General features: G+C 38.6%; 1 protein-coding gene across 1 annotated transcript in view; it reads right to left on the reverse strand.

The window, feature by feature from the left end:
- LOC105491696 (general transcription factor IIF subunit 2) overlaps positions 1 to 24525 on the reverse strand; it is a 170120-nt gene that overhangs the window by 30805 nt on the left and 114790 nt on the right. The window contains exon 6 of the mRNA XM_011758278.2: positions 3357 to 3456. Within this exon, the coding sequence (XP_011756580.1) occupies positions 3357 to 3456 (100 nt within the window). The remainder of the gene's footprint in view (positions 1 to 3356; positions 3457 to 24525) is intronic.

Here is a 24525-nt window from a genome sequence, read left to right on the forward strand (position 1 = left end):
ATTTAAAAAGTACTTGTTGTTTAAAGAAGGTAAGTCTTAGACAACGGTAGGGTACTATCATGGCTAGCTATTCTTCCCTGGCTTTCTTTCCTTTCCAATCTTCCCTTTCCCAACATAACTTTATTGCTTACCAACAATTCAGGCAATATGTACTCACTGTGACAATTCCAACAATTGGAAAAGATTTTATAAAAAAGAAAATTAGGATAAAATCACTGTAGATCCTACCATCCAAAAATAATGACTTAAAATATTTAATCATTCCCCAGTTTGGGACATTTGTTTCCAATCTTTTCCTATCTTAAACAACAGAGAGAAACATTATTGTATATATATTTGGGCACTGGTGTCACTATAATAAATTCCTAGACAAAACTGCTAGGTCAAAGGATATATCCTTTTATAGTGCATTTGACATAAACTACCAAACTTCCCTCTAGAAAGGTAATAACTCTTTATAGTCTATGAAAGTGTGGTCTTTCTTGTACTCACTGTAATAAAAACATACACAAGAGTAGAAACCACAGAGAAGCCTGGCCCATAAAAGGACAAAAAAGCTGAGTCAGGAGCTACAGAAGCAGCACACCAATGAGGAAGAAAGGCAAAAACAACTAAGATCTATACTGTTTTACAAAATAGAACAGAATCTCTATTTGCACGTAGCTCCAGAAAACTGTATGTATTCCCATCCAAGAGTAGAAAAGACTAGAATGGAAGAGGACAAAGATGTGGACTTTTATCTATTTGTCTAAGTCAGAAAACAACAGAAAAATACCTCTTCTGGATCATCTGATACCTTACCTGTCCTTTAGTTTACTTTCCTCCTAAAGCATAACCAGAGGCTGTAAAATGGAAGCTTGGCTGGATGCAGCTGAACTTTTACCTGATTTGTTTAACTCACATAGTGTAGCAATTTCAAAATGTGAATGTATTTATACAGGTCATGTGGACTCCAGTTCACATAGTCTCTATTATTGACTTTCTTAAATGTCATTGTTCCACTCATTTAAGATATCTACTTAGCCCTAGTGGCATTGGCATTTGGTACTTTCATATAAAACAATCACTCAAATTTCATAAAGTAGTAGTTTGGTAGATACTATCCTGTGTCACTTAATAAATGTTGATACTAAAGGCTAGTCTTTTTTTTTTTTTTTTTTGAGATGAAGTCTCACTCTTGTCCCCCAGGCTGGAGTGCAGTGGTGTGATCTCGGCTCACTGCAACCTCTGCCTCCTGGGTTCAGGCGATTCTCCTGCCTCAGCCTCCCGAGTGGCTGGAATTACAGGTGCCTGCCACTACTCTTGGCTAATTTTTGTCTTTTTAGTAGAGACGGAGTTTCACTATGTTGGCCAGGCTGGTCTTGAACTCCTGACCCTCAGGTGATTCGCCTGCCTCGGCCTCCCAAAGTGCTGGGATTACAGGTGTGAGCCACCGTCCCCCGCCAAGGCTAGTCTTAAAGAAAATTTTTTTCCTAAACTCAGTATCAAAGGTAATCTTTTTTTTTTTTTTTTTTTTTTGAGATGGAGTCTGGCTCTGTCGCCCAGGCTGGAGTGCAGTGGCCGGATCTCAGCTCACTGCAAGCTCCGCCTCCCGGGTTCACGCCATTCTCCTGCCTCAGCCTCCCGAGTAGCTGGGACTACAGGCGCCCGCCACCTCGCCCGGCTAGTTTTTTGTACTTTTTAGTAGAGACGGGGTTTCACAGTGTCAGCCAGGATGGTCTCGATCTCCTGACCTCGTGATCCGCCCGTCTCGGCCTCCCAAAGTGCTGGGATTACAGGCTTGAGCCACCGTGCCCGGCCAAGGTAATCTTAAACAACAAAGTGGGACATAAAATTCCAGCTGTTAATTGCTATTTGACTTAACTTGGGTATTTTATTTTCAGGAAACCATCACACTTACTACATTACAGATATTTCAAAACCCAAAACCCTTAGCCCTTTTAGCAACTGCTAATCAGCAGCAGCAACATACACAGTGGTTAACAGTATGGCTCCTAAGCTAGACTGCCTGAGTTCAACACCTGGACTGATCAATTACTGGCTGTGCCACCTCAAGTAAATCAGTCTCTCTGCCTGTTACCTTATCTGTTGTAGTTTCTTCATAGGGTTGGAATGAAGATTAAATGTGATCACTTATGAAGCACTCAGACCAATACCTGGCACAAAGTATACATAATATGTATGCAACAAATGTGTATATTGTATAATATATATAGTATATATAAGATACACAACAATAAAAAATGTCTTGAAATATAAATATACAATACTTTCCCCTTATTGGCAGGAGATACGTTGCAAGACACCTCCCTTCCCCACTTGATGCCTGAAATTGCAGATAGTACCAAACTCTATATATTATGTTTTTTTCTATACATACATATCCATGATAAAGTTTAATTTATAAATTAGGCACAGTAAGAGATTAACAAAAATAACCCATAATAAAATAGAATAGCAATAACCATATACTGTAGTAACAGTCTGTGAATGTGGTCTCTCTCTCTCACTCTCTCAAAATATCTTGGTGTTCTGTACTCACTCTCCTTCTTTCTTTTCATCATGTGTCGATCAATCTGTTAACCAAGAGGGTTACTAAGTGACTAATGGGTGGGTAGCATATACAATGTGGATATACTGGACAAAGGAATGACTCACATCATGGATGGGATGGAGCAAGATGGTGCTAGTTTTCATCATACTACTCAGAAGGTTGCACAATTTACAACTTATGAATTGCTTGTATCTGGAATTTTCCATTCAAAATTTTTGACTATAGTTGACTGTGGGTCACTGAATCTGCATTAAGTGAAACTGTGGATAAGGGAGTACTACTGTACAGATAGTCCTCACTTCGCATGGTGGTATGAGACCATTAAAATGCCTGTGAAAGCTGAAACCAGGCAAAGTGATCTTAATAATCGAGGAGAAAAATTACCACTGTTCCATGACCTTTAAAAATTCTTGTTAACACATTAAAAACTTTCCTATGGTTCATCACAAAGGTATAGAATAATTTTTAAAAACAGTAAAACTAATATTTATTTAGTACATTGTAATTTAAAACATTAGCAACATTGAGAATTGAAGTGTTTTATTTCTTTGTAAAAACTTATCAAGGGCAGTTTGGACAGTGGTCGCCTTCTCTTAGCCATTATATAACTTGCAATGTAGAGTGAATATCTTTTCTATACTTTTAGCAGTTACATTCCTTACTAAGTCCAGATCAGATACTGTATTTTGAGCACCTGATGGCAAGGTGCATAAATGCTCAGGTTCTTTGAAAACCTAAGACTCTATGATACAGAAAAGAACGAAGATATAAAAGAATGAAGAGAGACAAGCAGAAGGCTTACATTGTATTGATGATTAGCAACAGGTTTGTAATTGGTTGTTACAACTTTTTCCAGCTGTTGTGATAGCCTCACAGGTTTGGAAGACTCTTCTATTTGCAATCTGAAAAATAATATAAGGCATTATTAACACTCTTGTTTAGCAGAGTGAAATATGAAGAGTTATTATTTCTATAATTCTTCTTATTCAATGACAACTAATATATAAAAAGGTAACCTCAGAGGATATACTAGCATTAATACTTTAAAAATGCACTGAATATATGTGACTATAATGTAGAAACCAGTACCTAAGCTAAACATACAAACTATTACAATGCCAGAATGTACTTTTCACCTGCTTATTATATAGGCAAATCTTTTTTTTTTTTTTTTTTTTTTTTTTTTGAGACGGAGTCTCGCTCTGTCGCCCAGGCTGGAGTGCAGTGGCCGGATCTCAGCTCACTGCAAGCTCCGCCTCCCAGGTTTACGCCATTCTCCTGCCTCAGCCTCCCAAGTAGCTGGGACTATAGGCGCCCGCCACCTCGCCCAGCTAGTTTTTTGTATTTTTTAGTAGAGACGGGGTTTCACCGGGTTAGCCAGGATGGTCTCGATCTCCTGACCCTGTGATCTGCCCGCCTCGGCCTCCCAAAGTGCTGGGATTACAGGCTTGAGCCACCGCGCCCAGCCTATATAGGCAAATCTTAACCACTAAAACCAAGAAGCTTATCAGCCTCAAATTTCTGGGGGAAAAAGATCTTCATGTAAAAATAAATCATCTTAAATTACATAGTATAAAATCAATCAAGTTATTAATTCAAAATGTCTACTCAGCTGATAAAAGATAAAAGCAAATAAAAAGAGAATATATCAACACTCAAGGTTTACTGAACAGCACAGATAGAGAACATTTTTATCATCACAGAAACATCTACGAGACAGCACTGCTCTAGAACTGCTGCAGGACACCATCTAAATGGATCCTGTCTCTACAAAAAATTAAGAAAAAACAATTAGCCAGGCACAGTGCCTGTAGTCCTAGCTACTCAGGAGGCTGAGGTGGTAGGATCACTTGAGCCTGGGAGGTCGAGGCCACAGTGAGCTGTGATTGTGTCACTGCACTCCAGCCTGGGCAACAGAGTGAGACCATATCTCAGGAAATAAAATATAACTCAAAACACTGCTTTTGAAAATATATGCCACCATATATAGTATATTATAAAACATAGTAGTTGACTAGTACATGTATATTTAAGTAGCAATCTTAGGATATTTTGTTTTATGTTAAGTATAGAAAGACTCATAATCATTTACTTATTTAGAAAATTAATTCACTTCATATATCAGCACAGTAAATTTAAAAAACTGTTTTAAGGAAGGAAAAGTACAGCTTTCTAAGCCAACTATTTTTAATGATGCAAAAGTTATCACTGTACCTTTTAAACTCATCAGCAAGATATCAAAATACAAGATTGTAATATATTTAAGAAAACTGCATAACATATCTAGTTAAATTATAATTGAAGGGTAAGTGTAAAACATAAGCATTTTTGGACAAAAGCTTATGTTTATTATTTATAGATCCTCATTGAGAAACTACTCAAGAATTTATTTCAGTAAGAAGGAAAATGAATCCAACAGGAACCAGTGAGATGCAATGGTTACAGCAAAAAAAATTGAAAACCATGTTAGAAAATTGCCTTTAATTAAAAAAAAAAAAAGGCAGTTTTTTTTTTCTTTTTTAAATGGTGAAACTAATATGAAAGATGAGAAGGAAGAGATCAGACTGGATGCATTTTAAGTTTGTTTTCTAAATGTTCTGCAATAAGTATCTATTACTTTTATAACCCGAAGAAGTACACTTTCTTAAAAAGAGAAGAAATACTATAATTTCTTGGATGGTTCATTTGAAAACCACAAAAATGCTGGCTATTAAAAAATAACACGAGTTTAACACTATGTATTATTTTATTTGAATGGGGCTTTAAATTCTTTGGATCAATAAAACAGAAACTAAAAACATTTCCATTTTAAATTCCTTCAAAAGCAGAATTAAGTATAAAAGGTGCTTGCTTATATAACGTTCCTATTATTTAATTCCTTGGATGAAGATAATTCTGTATTTACTTCTGCTTATTTTCAGGTATATACTATCAAACTGCTGAGAAGATATAAGATATCTACCAACTGCCTTTTCAATTTGAAATCTAAAAATGTCATAGGTTTTGTTTTTACCATGATCCCCAAATTCAGTATACTCATTTCTGTATGGAAATATAAATATTTAAATTATTCCAGTTATTTATAAATCCGTACTTATCCTTTAAATACATAAGATGGCTTACTTTATAAAGTACAAAAAGTTCTCTGGAAGTGTCTTTAGAAACTTACTGGATATGTAACCATAAATAATACTTACAATTATACTTTGTTTTTCATGTGCCACATCGAGTTTCTATGGACATGGATTCAAGTTTCTTGCTAAGACTGAGAAATCAACTAGCTAGAGTCTAGAAGGGAGATGTGCGACCCAAGGATGGATTTAGATTTATGATTCTTCGATGGCCTCTTACTATTCTCAGGGTGCAGCACAAGTTCCTTCCTAGGACTTTAAGACTCTCTGGGATCTAGTCCCCGCGTATCTTTCCAGTTCTCCCTACCATTATCCTGTACCTGCCTCTGGCTGCAGCTGTGCCACAGCCAGACTCTGGAAGGAGCCTCTTGCTGTCAATCATCCAGCAAGTGTTTACTGGGTACCCACTTCTGCCAGGCGCTGGGTTAGAGGTTGGAGACACAGCAGTAAAGACTTGCTCTAGTGGAAGACAAGCATTTAATATTATAATTAACTGCAGCACTGAAGATGAACAAGGGTGATGGAGGGATGGCAGGACAACTGACTGCATACTGATAACAAGAAAATACTAATCCCAATGTGTGCATTTTGAGGGTAAACTGGAGCAGAGCTGCTCATGCTTATAAGAGGTAAGGCGGGCTGGGCGTGGTGGCTCACACCTGTAATTTGGGAGGTGGAGGCAGGCAGATTACTTGAGGTCAGGAGTTCAAGACCAGCCTGGGCAACACAGTGAAACCCCGTCTCTATTAATAATACAAAAATGAGCTGGACATGGTGGTGCATGCCGGTAATCCCAGCTAGTCAGGAGGCTGAGGCATTAGAATCGCTTGAACCCAGAAGGCGGAGGTTGCAATGAGCCAACATCGTGCCACTGCACTCCAGCCTGGGCGACACTAGAGTGAGACTCTGTCTCAAAAAAAGAAAAACAAAAAAGAAGAGATAAGACAAAAAGATTAGGTGGAAATGATTCCTCCGAGGAAAGTTATGTCAAAGCTTCTAAGAGATAACCCTTCAGAGAGAGAAAAATGATTGAAGACAGATACAGGAATGTTTACAAAGCGTCAGGACGGCTAAATGTGTTAACTTTGTGGGGGGTGGAAGTGGTGGGAAACACAGCTAAGTGTCAGTCTGTTTCTGAACATACCTGTGTCCTAATCTTAGCCCCATCTCCCTCTAATGCAATCAGCTCTCAGGGGTCTGGCCTCTCTAACTGGTAATCTGTTATGTTGCCACTAAATTATCTTCCCTGTTTCAGTCATCTCCACGATTTGATCTTATGAGACATTCAAGGAAGGAGGCATGCACTAGCTCCTTCCTTCCATATTAAATGATTGTTCCCATTACTTCACAATTTGAAATTTCCTCAGGGTTTCAGTTTGTTTAGTGAAGTGCTTCTTTATAAACGGTAGCTTATTCTGGTCACACTCTCACACTTGAATTTATTTGTAGCCACTGCATCCAGACTCAGGTTTATGTAGCATACTTTCAATTTTAATTCAACAATTCTAAAAGCCAATTTCATCACTCATACAGTATCATGTAGTTTTTATCCTCAAAGCATTTAACCTTTTACATAAAGGAAAAGACTGATTTTTTTAAAAAAACAACTCATTTAAAAAATTTAACTGTTCTATTATACATTTAAAAGGAAACCACAAGGGTTTTAATTAAAAGAGGACATCTTATGATTCAAAACTAAAAAGGTTAATGCATGAACTGAAAATATAATAAAGTACTAAATCTTAAAGTACTTTAACTCACTTTGAATCATTTAAAATAATTTAGCAGGGGTCTTTACTTAACACTAAATAATTCATTTAACACTAGCTCATGAAGTGTCAAGAACAATTGGCAACTCCATATCATCACTGAACAGTATACTAAATTAAACATTACCGACCTCAATATGCTTTCAAAGTCAAGGTAAGGTTTATCTAGGTTTGTACAAAATAATATAATTTGGAAATACGTGGTTTGCAAAACAGAACAACAAACTACATAGAGAGGTATTAGTCTGACCTGGGAGCGAGCTAAAAGGCTACCCTGACCATTTTAAAAAATGAGTCTCCACTTTTTCAGAAAATTTAAAAATACATTGTTGTTTTCAAGGAACAGAAATAGAAAAATAATGGCCGATCACTTAGATACAGCCAGGCTACGTTTTACTTTATTTTGTAAACCATAAAAAAAATACTTGGTGCTGGCTGGGAGTGATGGTTCACGCCTGTAATCCTAGCACTTTAGGAGGCAGAGACAGGCAGATCGCCTGAGGTCAGGAGTTCAAGACCAGCCTGGCCAACATGGTGAAACCCAGTGTCTCCCAAAAATACAAAAAAATGAGCTGGGCGTGGTGGCAGGTGCCTGTAATCCCAGCAACTCAGGAGACTGAGGCAAGAGAATCACTTGAACCCAGGAGGCAGAGGTTGCAGTGAGCCAAGATCGTGCCACTGCACTCCAGCCTGGGCGACAAGAGCAAAATTCTGTCTCAAAAAAACAAAAAACAAAAAACAAAAAAAACTTGGTGCAAATTCAGAATATAAATACATATATTCTTCAAATGCCAGGACTAACCATGTCTTCTGGTATTCCCCACAGACATAGAGAAAGTGCTTGGAAACATACAGTACATTTATAAAATAATTGCTATGCTAGTCATAAATCATGCATATCTATTTGTCACAAAGCAAGACTATTATCAAGTAACAAATTTAGTCAAGCTTGAACTAGAATTCATTCTAATGAAATAAAACTCCATTTATTTAAAAAAATCAGGCCTGGCACAGTGGCTCACGCCTGTAATCCCAGCACTTTGGGAGGCTGAGGTGGGTGGATCACGAGGTCAGAAGTTCGAGACCAGCCTGGCCAACATGATGAAACCCCGTCTCCATTACAAATACAAAAATTAGCTGGGTGTGGTGGTGCATGCCTGTAATCACAGCTACTCGGGAGGCTGAGGCAGGAGAATCGCTTGAACCCAGGAGGAGGAGGTTGTGGTGAGCTGAGATCTCGCCAGTGTACTCATGCCTGAGCAACGGAGCAAGACTCCATCTCAAAAACAGACAACAACAACAACAAAAACTGCAATTTTAATTTTAGGGAACTTTAGAATGGTATTCTTGGAAATTCAAGTTGGTGAAGTATGAAAGTAGTCCCTAAATTATTTGCCTGAGTTATAACATCAAAAACACTAAAATACTTGGGAAAAAATAAAATACAGGATACAGGTGGCCGGGCGCGGTGGCTCATGCCTGTAATCCCAGCACTTTGGGAAGCTGAGGCAGGTGGATCACGAGGTCAGGAGATCAAGACCATCCTAGCTAACATGGTGAAACCCCATCTCCACTAAAAATACAAAAAATTAGCTCGGTGTGGTGGTGGGCGCCTGTAGCTCCAGCTACTTGGGAGGCTTAGGCAGGAGAATTGCTTGAAGCCAGGAGGCAGAGATTGCAGTGAGCTGAGATCACACCACTGCACTTCAGCCTGGGTGACAGAGACTCCATCTCAAAAACAAAACAAACCAACAAAAAAGCCAGGTATCTGTCTAACAGAATAGCTTATATTCAGGAAGCTTAATTTAATTTGAGATAGGGTCTCTCTCTGTCGCCCAGGCTGCAGTGCAGTGGCGTGATACCAGCTCACCACAGCCTCTGCCTCCCAGGTTAAAGCGATTCTTGGGATTACAGGCATGCACCACCACACCTGTTTTTTGTTTGTTTGTTTGTTTTGTATTTTTAGTAGAGACAGGGTTTCGCCATGTTCGTCAGGCTGGTCTCGAACTCCTGTCCTCAAGTGATCTGCCCGCCTTAGCCTCCCAAAGAGCTAGGATTACCAGTGTGAGTCACCATGCCCAGCCAAGAAGGAAAGGGGGGATGAGGCATAAAAGCTTATACATTGGGTACAGTGTACACTATTTGGGTGATGGGTGCATCAGAATCTCACAAAGCACCACTAAGGAAATTACTCATGTAACCAAACACCACCTGTTCCTCAAAAACCTACTAAAAATTAAAAACAAAATTTTTTTTTAAAAAAAGAATAACTGGGCTCAGATTTCTGGCCTCAGCAACTATAACTTAAGCAGGGTAGACAGACTACATCACTGTAAAACTGTTTCCTATGGGACTCACCATATTTTACTAGAAAATTTGTAAATTACATGCTCCATTTTCAGATGTAGAAAAACTATTCCAGTTGAAAATAAGAGAAGAAAAACTACCACCTTCTATTTTGAATTCTTAATGTTTTACATAAAGATATCAGTTTCTCTTCCCGCCTCACACTTACATTAAAATAGATGCAAACATCTGATGTACAAAGCTTCAAGAGTAACTCTTTTCTCCGGACAAGAAATACAGTGGCTCATGCCTGTAATCCCAGCATTTTGGGAGGCCGAATCACTTGAGGTCAGGAGTTCAAGACCAGCCTGGCCAACATGATGAAACTCCATCTCTACTAAAAATACAAAAAATTAGCCAGGCATGGTGGCTCACATCTGTAATCCCAGCTACTCAGGAGGCCGAGGCAGGAGAATCGCTTGAACCCAGGAGGCAGAGGTTGCAGTGAGACAAGATTGCACCTGTGCACTCTAGCCTGGGCAACAGAGTGAGACTCTGTCTCAAAAAAAGAGACAGAAATAATGACTAACAATGACTATCATTGTATAACCTTGGTTATATAAAATTAAATAGCTTTGTTACTACTATAAGGAAACAGTCAAGATCAACTTCTTGAATTACTAGTCTTTCTATTATTACTATCTAAAGAATAAGTTTTAACTCATATTTTTTTCCCATCAAAAAAATAAAGCTCAAGGGCTACCTAGCATAGAAATAGAACACGAATAAAATGACAACTGTAACAAAAATAAGACATATAAAGAACACTTACTGTGTGCTGGAAACTGTGGTAAGAACTTTTCCTATATCATCTCAATATCATTTTTTCCTCATAGTAAGCAAAAACAAAACAAAATCGGATTTTTCTCTTTTCAATCTAGGGTTCATGCAATTAATCCTAACTCTATATGGTCCCAAAAAGGCCGTGTAACAGAATAAAATCTCGAATTAAAATCTCATGGAACTTAGTTCAAAGTAATTTCTCCTTGACAGTCATCAGCCTTCCTACAACTAACACAATTCTATACACACACACAGAAAGAGCACATTCTCCTTTACAACACTGAAAAAAAGATTCCTAGTAAGTGAATGTCACTAAGTCATTGGGACATAACCATGGTTATGATTACCCTTGTCAAAATTACAGTTGGGCCACTGTATCTGCACATTGGGCACTTGCAGATTCAACAAACTGTGGATAGAAAATATTTGTTAAAAAAAACCAAGAAACTGGCTGGGCACAGTGGCTCACGCCTATAATCCCAGCACTTTGGGAGGCCAAGGCTGGCGGATCACTTGAGGTCAGGAGTCTGAGACCAGCCTGGCCAACATGGTGAAACTGTGTCTCTATTAAAAATACAAAAATTAGGCAGGTGTGTTGGCAGCTGCCTGTAATCCCAGCTACTCAGGAGGCTGAGGCAGGAGAATCGTTTGAAGCCAGGAGGTGGAGGCTGTGTAACTGCACTCCAGCCTGGGTGACAAAGCAAGACTCCGTCTCAAAAAACAAACAAAACCCCCCAAAAACAACAATAAAACAAAATGAATTAAAAAAAAAAAAAAAACAGTATAACCACTACTTACACAGCATTTACATTGTGTTAGGTATTGTAAGTAATCAAGAGATGATTTAACATATCGGTCCCAACCTTTATGGCACCAGGGACTGGTTTTGTGGAAGACAATTTTTCCACCGACAGTGTGGAGGGTGTGGCAGATGGTTTTGGGATGAAACTGTTCCATTCCAGATCATCAGACATTAGTTAGATTCCTTCCCATAAGGAGCATGCAACCTAGATCTCTCGCATGTGCAGTTTACAGAAGGGCTCATGCTCCTTTGAGAATCTAATGCCACTGCTGATCAGAAAAGAGCTGGAGCTCAGGCAGTAATGCTCGCTTGCCCCTGCTCACTCCTCCTGTGTGGCCTGGTTCCTAACAGGCATGGACCAGTATACAGCCCAGGCGTTGGGGACCCCTGATTTAAAGTACACAGAAGGATGCAGGTAGGTTATATGCAAATACAACATGATTTTATATAAGGGACTTGAGCATCCGAGAATTTTGGTATCTGAGGGTGTCCTGGAATCAATCCCCTGGGGATACCAAGAAACAACTGTACTTCATTCTTACATTTTGTGAAAAGTTATGTACTATACTGAGAATTTAATTTGCAAATTATTTTGTATATTCTGAAAACATAAAATCCATGTAATAAAAATAATAGTAGCATATACATCCTCCAAATATTTTATAGGACGAACACTGGTAAGACCTAACTACATGAAAAAAGGCCAAACTCTCAACCTAAACTGCTGGCAGATTTGGAAGAGAAATCTGTAAGTTTCAGCCAATAAATCTTCCATTTATCTCATTTGTAAGTACAGCATTTCTCATATAATAGCAACTCCATAAATATTCTTTAAGCAAATGGATAAATGACACCTTTGTTAGACAATTAGATCACAAAGAAAAAGGCCGAGTCCCATATTAACAAATACCATAATTCTGCCTAATTTTATACATGTGGACTATTTTCATATCTAAGCAAAAGCCCTAATACTGCCTTGCTAATTTCATTATCAACGGAATTAAACAACTACAAAAACCCTAAACAACAAATGTTTCCACCAGCAACTGTCAATGTAAAGGTCATTTAAAAACATAAATATATCACTTCAGCATTCATCTATCTTTTGTGCATCTGATTGCAATTTGTTATTTTTTAAAGGATAGGTTCTACAAAAGAAAGTGTATTTTCTAAACATATGTATTTCATTTTTGAAAGGGGGAGATGGAGGCTGATATTTGCAGGGTGAAGGAAGAAAAAAGTTTTCATGGCAAGAAGCAGGAAGAGCAGTAGAGTGCTGAGACTGCCCTGGAGTGAGAGCAAACACACTTGGCCCAAAGTCAGTTTAAAAAAAAAAAAAAGTAGTTCCAGCAGAAGGCGCAGCTTGGAAGAAGGCAGACAGAAGGCGGGGAGAAAGGCCAGGTGAAGTAATAGGGTGAGGGCTAAGCTGATTTACGAATATGAAAAAGTTATGAAGAAGCCTAGTTTTAAAACAGCACCTTTATAGGAAGTTTCAATATTCTGGCAGTAAGCTGTTTTTCAGAGGACTGCAATAGTAAGTATACATCAATCTATCAGAATGTGAATCTAAGTGGCAATGAGGAAATTTTAGGGCTTTGAATTAACAAGTAAATGTATTATATCCTTATCTGGCAGGGCTACTGAAGGGATTGCAGATAGTAAATATTAAATGACTTGGGCAAGCATCTCTGGAAATATTTATTAATTATCTGTAAGCTTCATGAAAACAGGGACCATGATCATATGCCTAGGGCCCAAAACAGGCATGTAAAACCCAGTGTGTTGAATAAACAAATAAGGGGGAAAAAAGAAAAGTCTCAGGCTCCATTTCATTAGAGAGGGTTATTTGGTTTTCAAATCATAAGGCTTACAGTAATATACGTTAACATTTAGATTCAGCATTTAAGAGAATACACATAAAATGCATTAAGGCTTGCTTTTCACTCTGTAGGAAATAGCCAGTAAAGGAAAATACTCCATTGTTGACTTGAACTGTCCAATATGGTAGCCGCTAGCCGTATGTGTCTATTTAAATGAATTAAAAATATAAAAAATTAAGAATTCACCTCCTCAAGGACACTAGCCACCTTTCAAGTGTTTAATTGTCACATGTAGCTAGTGGCTATCATACTGGACAACAAAAATACAATACACTTCTACCACTGCAGAAAGTCTATTGGATGGTGTAAGAGAATCACAAACTCAAATGTCTACAGGGGCCTGTCCATTGCAGTAGGATGTAAGAGAGAGAGGTTGGGGCTAGAGCAAACCAGAAAATAGAGAATATGCTCCACCCCAGGTGGGTAGCAAGTCCTCAGCTCTAGCTGGTTATCACTCTGTAGGAATGTAGGCACAGTATTTATTATCAGATCTTCTAATTATTTAAGAATGCAGATATACATATATATTATATTTATTTACATTTTTTTAGGCAGGGTCTCGTTCTGTTGCCCAGGTTGGAGAGTGCAGTGGTCTGTGGTACGATCACGGCACACTGCAGCCTCAACCTCCTGTGCTCATTTGATCCTCCTGCCCCAGCTGCCCTAGTGGCTGGGACAAAAGGTGCATGCCACCACGCCCGACTAATTTTTGTAATTTTTTCTTTTTGTAATAGCAGGGTTTTGCCATGTTGCCCAGGCTGGTCTCAAACTCCTGAGCTCAAGTGATCCGCCCACCTGGGTCTCCCAAAGTGCTGGGATTACAGGCATGAGTCGCCATACTCAGTCAAGAATTTACAATTTTCTTTCCTTTTTTTGAGAGGGAGTTTCCCTCTTGTCACCCAGGCTGGAGTACAATGGCATGATCTCAGCTCCCTGCAACCTCTGCATCCCAGGTTCAAGCGATTCTCCTGCCTCGGCCTCCCGAGTAGCTGGGATTACAGGCACCCACCACCATGGCCAACTAATTTTTGTATTTTTGGTAGAGACAGGGTTTTGCCATGTTGGCCAGGCTGGTCTTGAACTCCTGACCTCAGGTGATCCAACCACCTTTGCCTCCCAAAGTGCTGGGAATACAGGTGTGAGCCACTCTGCCCGGTCAGTAATTATAATTTTCTGTGAAATCATTTAACAAACATTGCTAACTAATTCAATTTTTTAAATGAGCAATTCTCCCATACCAAACCAAACCAACAGAAAACCCTTTCAAAACCAAAAAACATACACCAGCTATACCAGGTCACTAGTTGGCTGTTCTGATCTATATATATCTATATTCCAGGGGTTTTTCACTTTAAACAAAGCAGCAGCAAAGAGTTATTACTAGAAGCAGCAAAGTCATGACACAAGTGGGAAATAACCACTGGCATCAAGACTACAGTCATTGAAAGGAACAGCAATTCCCTTCCCCTCCATCCCCGTGCTCCCATCCTAAGGTGAATCCATGATTTGGCTGATGGGCTCTCCTAGATTGTTCTTAGGAGAGTGCATGGCAGTTGGTGTTCAGGCTAAGAATTAAAAAAACAAAACAAAACCCTCTACATAATACAGAAATTGGATCATTTTTGGCATATAAAACCAGCATCTTCATAGGATTCAACCTAATAGCTTCCTCTTAGTGAAAGACTTAATACTGACTTGAATTCTTCTACATGAGAATATAATTCAAATACCTAACTAAGTCCCAGCAGAACTGTGACATGCCCATGACCATAAAGCTTGTAAGGGGCAGAGTGGGGGGAAAAATTCAAAGTCCTTGTTCTGTGTTCATCACCTGTATCATAATTGCATCTTAGATATAATGAAGCAATGCAGCCATCTTTTTAAGCTTATTAACTATATACTATCCCAATTTAAAATATTTATAGCTATTTAAGAAAATATATAATGTCCACACTATGTCCATTACATGCCATAAAAACATGGCAGCTTACAGTTTTGGGTAATTTCTTATACATCTGATTCAAATACGTTCCGAAGGGGCCTATGCCCAGTGAGGGAATGATGAGTCACACTGGACTTTGTTTTCTCCAAGATTTCTGTTAGAAACAACAAGCATCCACAAGTTTTTGGTATGTGGTGAGTAAGGTCAAACAGATGACAGACTAATGGAGTCTTCTTGTTCGTGTCTTGTTTTTATTTTTTTAAATTACTGCCTAACTTCTGTTTTTCAAAGAAACACTGTATGACTGTCAATCCACTGCCTAACTTTCACTTCTCTAGAAGAGTATATCACCAGTATTCCAGAGTCACGATATTACCTCTGTTAGCTAGACAATACAAGATCTCCACTAAACAGTCCAAAATATAAGCATCTTACCTTATGATCAGAACATTTCGACTATCTTACCTAGCTTCCTTATCTCTTAGATTCTTTCCTTTTGAAATATCTGTATCTGGAACTTGAAGATATGTTCAGGGGATACTTTTACCTTAAGCAGTGGCATTACTTCTAAGTCACCAGCACTCTGATTGCAAACAAGCACACAGATGCCCAAACTGGGGAGGGGCCGGGGAGGCAGAGAGCTCACCTAACAACTGCTTCTCATGAATCTGTGAGCAACAGGACACCTAAGACTGCACTGCCCGGAGATTTTGTCCAAATAATTATATATTTTGGTTACTTTCAATTTATTCACTGCAATATATTTTTTTCTTTTTCTTCACCCCCCGCTTTTTTTTTTTTGAGACAGAATTTCACTCTTGTTGCCCAGACTGGAATGCAATGGCGCGATCTCGGCTCACCACAACCTGTGCCTCCCAGATTCAAGCAATTCTCCCGCCTCAGCCTCCCAAGTAGCTGGGACTAGAGGCGTGCACCACCACACCTGGCTAATTTTGTATTTTTAGTAGAGACGGGGGTTTCTCCATGTTGATCAGGCTAGTCTCGAACTCCCAACCTCAGGTGATCCGCCCGCCTCGGCCTCCCAAAGTGCTGGGATTACAGGCGTAAGCCACCGCGCCTGACTATTTTTTTTTCTTTACTTCAAGTCAGGCATGAATTATCATGCTACTTAATGAAAGCAAACTGCTTTTCATCTTGGAAAGTTCAGATTCCAAAATAAATGTGTGTGTGACAGGGAAGAGGAATAAGGGAGTGGGAAGACGGAGGGGAGGCAGAAGGGACAGCATGTGATGGAAGAAACTCTTTACTGCTAATGCTTTTCCTGTTAAGTAGGCACTCTAGACACTATTTTAGTACAGGCATAAAGCAGAAATATATGAGGGGAAAAAATGCTGAGCTGATCAGGGACCATTTATTACTCCTCAATACATGACCAAGTGGCTATTCTTTCCATGATAGAAATAAAATCACCTTAAACTCCAACGGATGATAAATGAGAAAATACTTGAGTTTTATTCTTTAAAAACTTTTCAGGCCAGGCGCAGTTTGGGAGGCCGAGGTGGGAGGATGACCTGAGGTTGGGAGTTTAAGACCAGGCTGGCCAACATGGTGAAACCTTGTCTCTACTAAATACACAAAAAATTAGTCAAGTGCAGTGGCGCGCACCTGTAATCCCAGCTACTCTGGAGGCTGAGGCAGGAGAATGGCTTGTACCTGGGAAGCGGAGGCTGCAGTGAGCTGAGATCACGCCACTGCACTCCAGCCTGAGCTACAGAGTGAGATCAACTCAAAAACAAACAAACAAAAACCTTTTCAAACTCTAACTCCAAATAAAGTGCCTAAATAATTTGATATGGCTCCCAGGAGTGGGGATGAAAGCTTTTCTATCAGAAGAACCAGTAATACTTATAACTCAATATTAAAGAGAGTAAAAATGAAGTATCTTTTGTTTTCAGATCCATGCCAGTAATTTTGCATTAAAAATTAGAGACTAAAGCAAATTTATGGCATACAAAATAGCCTTAAATAATACTTGGAGTAAAAGAATGTACCATGGTATGGCAGGTCTGAAACTAAGCTCTGGTTTTAAGTTCCAGTTCCAACCCTAGGTGTGATCTTGGTCAAGTTATTCAACTTCTTTAGTCCTTTGGTGCTCTCATGGAAACAATGAGAATTGTAACAGAAATAAGTGAGATAATCTTTATAAAGCACTTAGTAAATGGCCTGTCCCATAGTATGTATTCAGTATATTTTAACTTTTATTGCACATCTTATCATTCCAGTACCCATATTGAACAGAAATGTATGGGAGTTATATGAATAAGCACAACTTTTAATATTTATTTAGTTTACATATTGGATTTTAGAATCAAAACTTGTAAAATCTGTGTTCATCCTTTATGTATTCTGATAGGGGATACTTAGCTATACTAGATCAAAAAGTATTTTATCTCTTCTGATGTTTCAAAGATTAAAAAAATTTCTTCCTAAATGACATTCAGCTGCAGGTAAAACATGTAATGTTCACGGAAGTGCTAATTATAACCAATTATAATTTAACCACAACACCCAAAAACATAAAAATATGGCAGCTTACAGTTTTGGGTAATTCCTTATACATCTGATTTAAATAATTCACTAATCTTTAGGTATATTTTTTAGATTTAATCTTTTAGGGTACTCAAATCAATTTCTCATACGACTTTCAACCAGTAGTGAATAGAATGTCTGAGTTTAACAGAAGTAGAAAAAATTATTTCATTGGAACATCTCCTGAAATTATACAGATTACTCATGATAACCATTTATTTAAACTAGTCTCAAAATTTTTTCTCAATATTCCTTGTCATATTAAAATATGACTCAAGGTTATATAATTTTCTTCACAGGAGACAGGGTCACTTTCAGACAAACTGCATAGTGGGTGCAAATGAATAAAAAGCAACCGTTTTATTCCTCTTCTGCTCTTTATCATATCATAATTATCTATTTTACTTAGACTAGTGTCCCCATTTTTCACTTCCTTGACCCTTTTGGTTGATTTTTCTATACAGCTCTAGATTATTTCATATGCACTATTTTACCTCAACAGTCAGAAGGGCTAATGCTTTTAGGGAACACTAAACAATAACACTTAGGCACCTTTCCTCCCATAATCCCAAAAGATTAGATTTTTATACTCCACACTAATCTACACTGAGCCTCATAAACTTGTGTGTGTGGGGGGGGGGCAGGGGGTGGGCAGTGAGGAATCAATTTAGAGAGCACTTAGCAATCTTCTCGACACTATCATTTCACTATACACAACTCAGGAAACTTCACTATCCATTTCTTCTCCCAGATTATTTTCATAAATATAAAGTGAGTTATGCCTAAGTACTAATTCTAGGGCCTCCTACTGCTTAAACTCTCCCATTTAGATAAGTAAGTAATTCACTTCCGCCATTTGATTCCTTGCCAACTCCCCATCTACAAGAGTCCACAAAGTCCCATGATGGTATGTATGACTCAGGGGAATGAACAGTATAGGGGAACTGCAGGCCATAGACAGTGGGCCAGTTCAGTGTGATGTATGTGGAACTACCAAGCCCTTGAATATTCTCAAGTCACATCATACACATTTTGATTAGAAATACTTGGGAAATGAGCCGGGCACGGTAGCTCACGCCTGTAATCCCAGCACTTTGGGAGGCCGAGGTGGGCGAATCATGAGGTCAGGAGATTGAGACCATCCTGGCTAACATGGTGAAACCCCGTCTCTACTAAAAATACAAAAAATTAGCCGGGAGTGGTGGCGGGCACCTGTAGTCCCAGCTACTTGGGAGGCTGAGGCAGGAGAATGGCGTGAACCCTGGAGGCAGAGCTTGCAGTGAGTCGAGATCGTGCTACTGCACTCCAGCATGGGCAACTGAGTGGGACTCCGTCTCAAAAAAAAAAAAAAAAAAAAAAAAAAGAAATACTTGGGAAATGAATTCTTTCTCTAGAAAACAATTAAATGCAATCTAGATAGTGGCATTAGGCACAAGACTACCACAAAAAGACCTCCTTTCCATCCCTCTTTTCTATTTTTGTAATTGGTTTTTGTACTTTTTCTGCTAAACAGTAAAATCTTACAGCAAAAGCTAATATAGAAAATAAAGTATACGGCCAGGCGCGGTGGTTCACACCTGTAATCCCAGCACTTTGGGAAGCTGAGCGGGGCAGATCACCTGAGGTCAGGAGTTTGAAACCAGCATGGTCAACATGGTGAAACCCCGTCTCTACTAAAAATACAGAAAATAAATAAATAAATAAAATAAAATTAGCCAGATGTGGTGGTGGGTGCCTGTAGTCCTAGCTACTCGGGAGGCTGAGGCAGGAGAATCACTTGAACCCGGGAGGTGGAGGTTGCAATGAGCCAAGATCACGCCACTGCACTGCGGCCTGGGCAACAGAGCGGGACTCTATCTCAGAAAAAAAAAAAAGGAAAGAAAGTATATAGACATAATTTCAATTTTTACTTCATCAAATCTCCATTTAATTTGCTAATTTCATTAGCATTTCAAACTGCTAATCAAACATTAGAAACAAAAATAAAGGTAAGTGCCTCCCCCTACATTTGTCCTTAAGAAGTCAAGAAGAAAACTCAAGTTAAGCCTATCCTGTGCCAAAATGATGAAACATAATGCATTACTTGTTAGATAACGTAACAGCTTTTCCTTTTCATTAAGAACTGAAATGTAGTCATTAAGGACGAAGTTTGGTTTTGAGAATTTAGTCTCACAAACATTAATTTTTAAATAAAATTGTTTAAAAATTAAAAGAGAAACTGCTGGAAATTACCGGTAATATAATAAAATTAATTCAGTTTCATACCAGAAACACTAATGTTTATAAGTTTGCCATATTGACAAAGTGCTGATAATAATTATTACTGTAAGATTTTCTATTTTCACAATGTTGTCAGTTCATGTTATTAGCCTTCTCAATAAACATTCAACAATGACCACTTTTTTGTAAGTTGCCCAAAGTGTGTATTTACTAACTAACATGTAGGCTTGTGGTCTGGTATAGTCTGATACAAACATTCAACTATGACCAGTTTTTTTTTTTTTTTTTTTTTTAGACGGTGTCTTGCTCTTGTTGCCCAGGCTGGAGTACAATGGTGCAATCTTGGCTCACCTGCAAGCTCCACTTCCCGGATTCAAGCAATTCTCCCGCCTCAGCCTCCCGAATAGCTGGGATTACGGGCATGCACCACCACACCTGGCTAATTTTGTATTTTTAGTAGAGACGGGGTTGCTCCATGTTGGTCAGGCTGGTCTCAAACTCCCGACCTCAAGTGACCCGCCTGCCTCGGCCTCCTAAAGTGCTGGAATTACAGGCATGAGCCACCGCACCCGGCATGACCACCTTTTTGTAAGCTGTCCAAAGTGCATATTTACTAACTGATACACATAGGTTTCTGGTCTGGTAAAGTCCGATGAGGAATTATGCAACTCTGACATCAAATTCTTCTTTTATATTGAACCCATGGATAGATGTATTAAGAACTTAATACATTATTTTATAATTTTAATAAAATAAATATTTTTGTTATTAGTAGGGAAAAAACATTATAAAAATGTTTAAGCCAGTTTTTTTCCTAAATATACAAAATATCTGATTCCATTCCAACAGATTTTGTTAAAAAACTAGTCTTAGTACAAAAGCAATTAAACTTTGCATACAGGAAAAAGATTTGCGAACAAGATGCTTGTGAAAATAGTTGATGATTTATAAATCTAGACCCTATATATTATTGTATGTGCACTGCTAGCTCTATTTACAAACAGCTTTATATTTCAGTCACTTATTTTATATCCTATAACAACTACAAAATGTAAGGGATATCAGGCTATTCTTCACGTAGCTCTAGTTAGTCACAGAATGACTATTATAGGACCAAAACAAATGTATAAAAATGTTTTCTGCATCATGAACATGCATGGGTGGTAAAAATTATAATACAGGCTATTAAAGCCATAATGCATGTTCAATAAGTGATGGAGAAAATCTGTTTTATTTTTCTAAGCTATTACTAAGATGATCTGGGTTGCTTATGGCCATCTTTGCAAATGTTGCTTTGGTAGACATCTTTATAGTGGGAGATGATGAGGTTGATTCACCAGTAGGAAAGTATAAACTCCTATATTATTTTTTTCCAACTGTGGCAATGGTGTTGTTTTTCATTTTTGTTTCTGAGACAGAGACTCGCTCTGTTGCCCAGGCTGGAGTGCAGGGGCATGATCTCAGTTCACTGCAACCTCGGCCTCCTGGGCTCAAGTGATCCTCCCACCTCAGCCTCTTGAGTAGCTGGGACTATAGGTACACACCACCACACCCAGCTGACTTTTCTATACTTTGTAGAGATGGGGTTTGCCATGTTGCCCAGGCTGGCCTCAAACTCCGACTCAAGGGATCTTCCTGCCTTGGCCTCCCAAAGTGCTGGGATTATAGGTGTGTGTCACCATGTCCAGCCAGTAATTGTTTTATACTAAGTTGTATTCTCTCGTTTCCTCTATGACTGACTAAAGGTTCATTCACAGTGTTGCGAGCTGAGGCAAGGGCAAAATCTGTGTCCATGCAACAGTCTACAGTGATATGCTCAAGTGGAAACCAAACCTACAGCCTTGGTTTCCTAGTAATATCCATTCAACAACTGAGTTAGGTAGGAACAAACGAAACATACATATCTGAATGAACGTGTGCCCATGTTTCTTCTGGTTCATTATGAAAACTAAGAAGGATTTGAGCCTGCTGTAACCGGTTTTATACAAATCAAAATGAGAATATAGATGACTAAACGGAAGTGGACTTCTATGGATTTAATTCATTCTTATTAAAAAAAAATTTTTTTTTATATTGCAGAGATGGGGTCTCACGATGCTGCCCAGACTAGAATGCAGTGGCTTTTCGCAGGCACAATCATAGCATATTACTGCCTCAAACTTCTGGGCTCAAGCCTTGGCATCCCCAGTAGCTGGGAATACAGGCAGGTACCACTGTACTCAGTTTTGTGGATTTAATGCATACACAAGGTAGAGCTTAAAATATGGAGTATGTTTCACAAAAGCAATTTAGATATAAAATGAACTTGGTAGTTTAAAGTGAGCCTTTACAAATTTTGTAAGAGATGGTCAAGTGATCATCTTTACATCACTTAAGATTAGATCAGATTCTTGAAATTGTAAACACTATAACCGGGAACAGGCAACACTATCTTCTCCAAATAATGTCTATCAAAGAAAATGTATTTTCTGCAAAGTACACACTTACACTATGTGAAATCTAAAGGAGATACATTTAAAAAGTAAAAATATATTTATGTAACTGTTAAGTTTCAGTAACGACTAAAGGAACTGATGGGTGGGTAGAGGGGAATGAGGCAATGTAGTTCAAGAAGCCTGACCTAACAGAAATTATAGAATGAAGACTGGAAAAATTGCTGTAATGAGAAATATTTTTCTTTTTCTTTCTTTTTTCTGAGACAGGGTCCTGCTTGTCACCCAGGCTGGAGTGCAGTGGCATGATCATAGCTCACTGCAGCCTCAACCTTCTGGACTCAAGCAATCCTCCTGCCTCAGCCTCCTGAGTAGCTGGGACTATAGGCACATGCCACCACACTCAGCTAATTAAAAAATTTTTTTATTTTTAGTGGAGACAAGATCTCACTGTGTTACCCAGGCTGGTTAATTCCTGGGCTCAAGTGATCCTCCTGTCTCAGCCTCCCAAAGCGCTGAGATTACAGGTACGAGCAACCATGCCCAGCCAAGAAGTCTTTTCAATTTTCACATTATACTAAAAACTGAAGTCTTATAACCAGAATTATTTATTTAAAGCTAAGCACTCAATAAGCGATGGACAAAATCTGTTTTATTTTTCTAAGCTGTTACTAAGATGATCTGGGTTGCTTATGGCCATCTTTGTAAATGTTGCTTTGGTAGACATCTTTATAGTGGGAGATGATGATTATTATTATCAAGATTATTGAGCAATCTCAATTTCTAACATCAACTTACTCCTAAAAATGGTTAGGTTAGAAATTCAGTAAGCTGCTTATGATGATGGAGGCCATGTTTCTCCAGCCAGCTACTTTGATATATACAAGTATGAATCATCTTTTTCAAGTTAAAATTTCTGCGATCCTATGACTATGTGATAAGTGCCAACGGAATACAACAGAGGGATCAAATAACTTCTATTCAGCAAATTTAAAAATACTATTCTGCAAAATTCCTGCTGCCTCTGAGTAGAAATCAGAATTATTAGCTGCATATCATGTCAAACTGCAGGAAGCTACCCAGGCGTACACTAACCGAGACACTGTTGCTATGGTGACTAAGTAAATATAGCAAATGGCCACTTCATTAGTGACTCCATAAAACTTTAAATGCTAGAAAAATAGATGGGAAATATCTGGCAGTAAGTGGCTACCAATGTGAGCTGGGATTCAGAGAAAAATTCTTAAAAGAGAAGGTAGTTTTTAATATGCTGTTTGAAAATTAAGAAGAGGGATTCTTGTGCTAACTAGAGCCAAAACAAGCCAGAAAAAAAGAGAGAAAGAGTGGTCAACCTTTCAAGGAAAAGACCTTCATTTAGGACCAGCTGTGGTACTGATACTGATACTGAAGAGTGAAAGCCATCGGGAGTATCATTTAGGACTGCAAAACAGGAAAAGAGGACTCCCTATTGATTCACTGCTCTGTGGATGTGGTTTCAGGCCATATGGTCTCTCTCTCTCCATTGAGAGGATGAATAGGAGTGAGAGAATTTCTGTACATATTTCAACTTTGAATTCAAGAATGAAAATAGGCCGGGCGCAGAGGCTCCTGCCTGTAATCACAGCACTTTGGGAGGCCGAGGTGGGCGGATCATGAGGTCAGGAGTTCAAGACCAGCCTGGCCAATATGGTGAAACTCCGTCTCTATTAAAAATACAAAAACTAGCTGGGCACACACCTGTAGTCCCAGCTACTCGGGAGGCTGAGGGAGAAGAATTGCTTGAACCCAGGAGGCTGAGGCTGCAGTGAGCCAAGATTGTACCACTGCACTCCAGCCTGGGCAACAGAGTGAGACTGCGTATCAAAAATAAAATAAAATAAAATAAAAAATAAAATAAAATAAAATATAAAATAAAATAAAATAAAATAAATAAAAGAATAAGAATGAAAATGAAAAAATAAAAGCTGGATATGAACTTATGTGATACAATGACAAACAATTAATACTAGAATTGAACTTATCCTGAAGAAGTTAAATTATCTAGCATTCTGCATACTTCTACTCCAAAAAACAAAACCTGCAAAAAAAAAAAAAAAAAAACCCACAAAAGCTGCAA

Source organism: Macaca nemestrina, chromosome 16 (genome assembly GCF_043159975.1).
Source record: "Macaca nemestrina isolate mMacNem1 chromosome 16, mMacNem.hap1, whole genome shotgun sequence".
In the NCBI taxonomy this organism is placed as follows: Eukaryota; Metazoa; Chordata; class Mammalia; order Primates; family Cercopithecidae; genus Macaca; species Macaca nemestrina.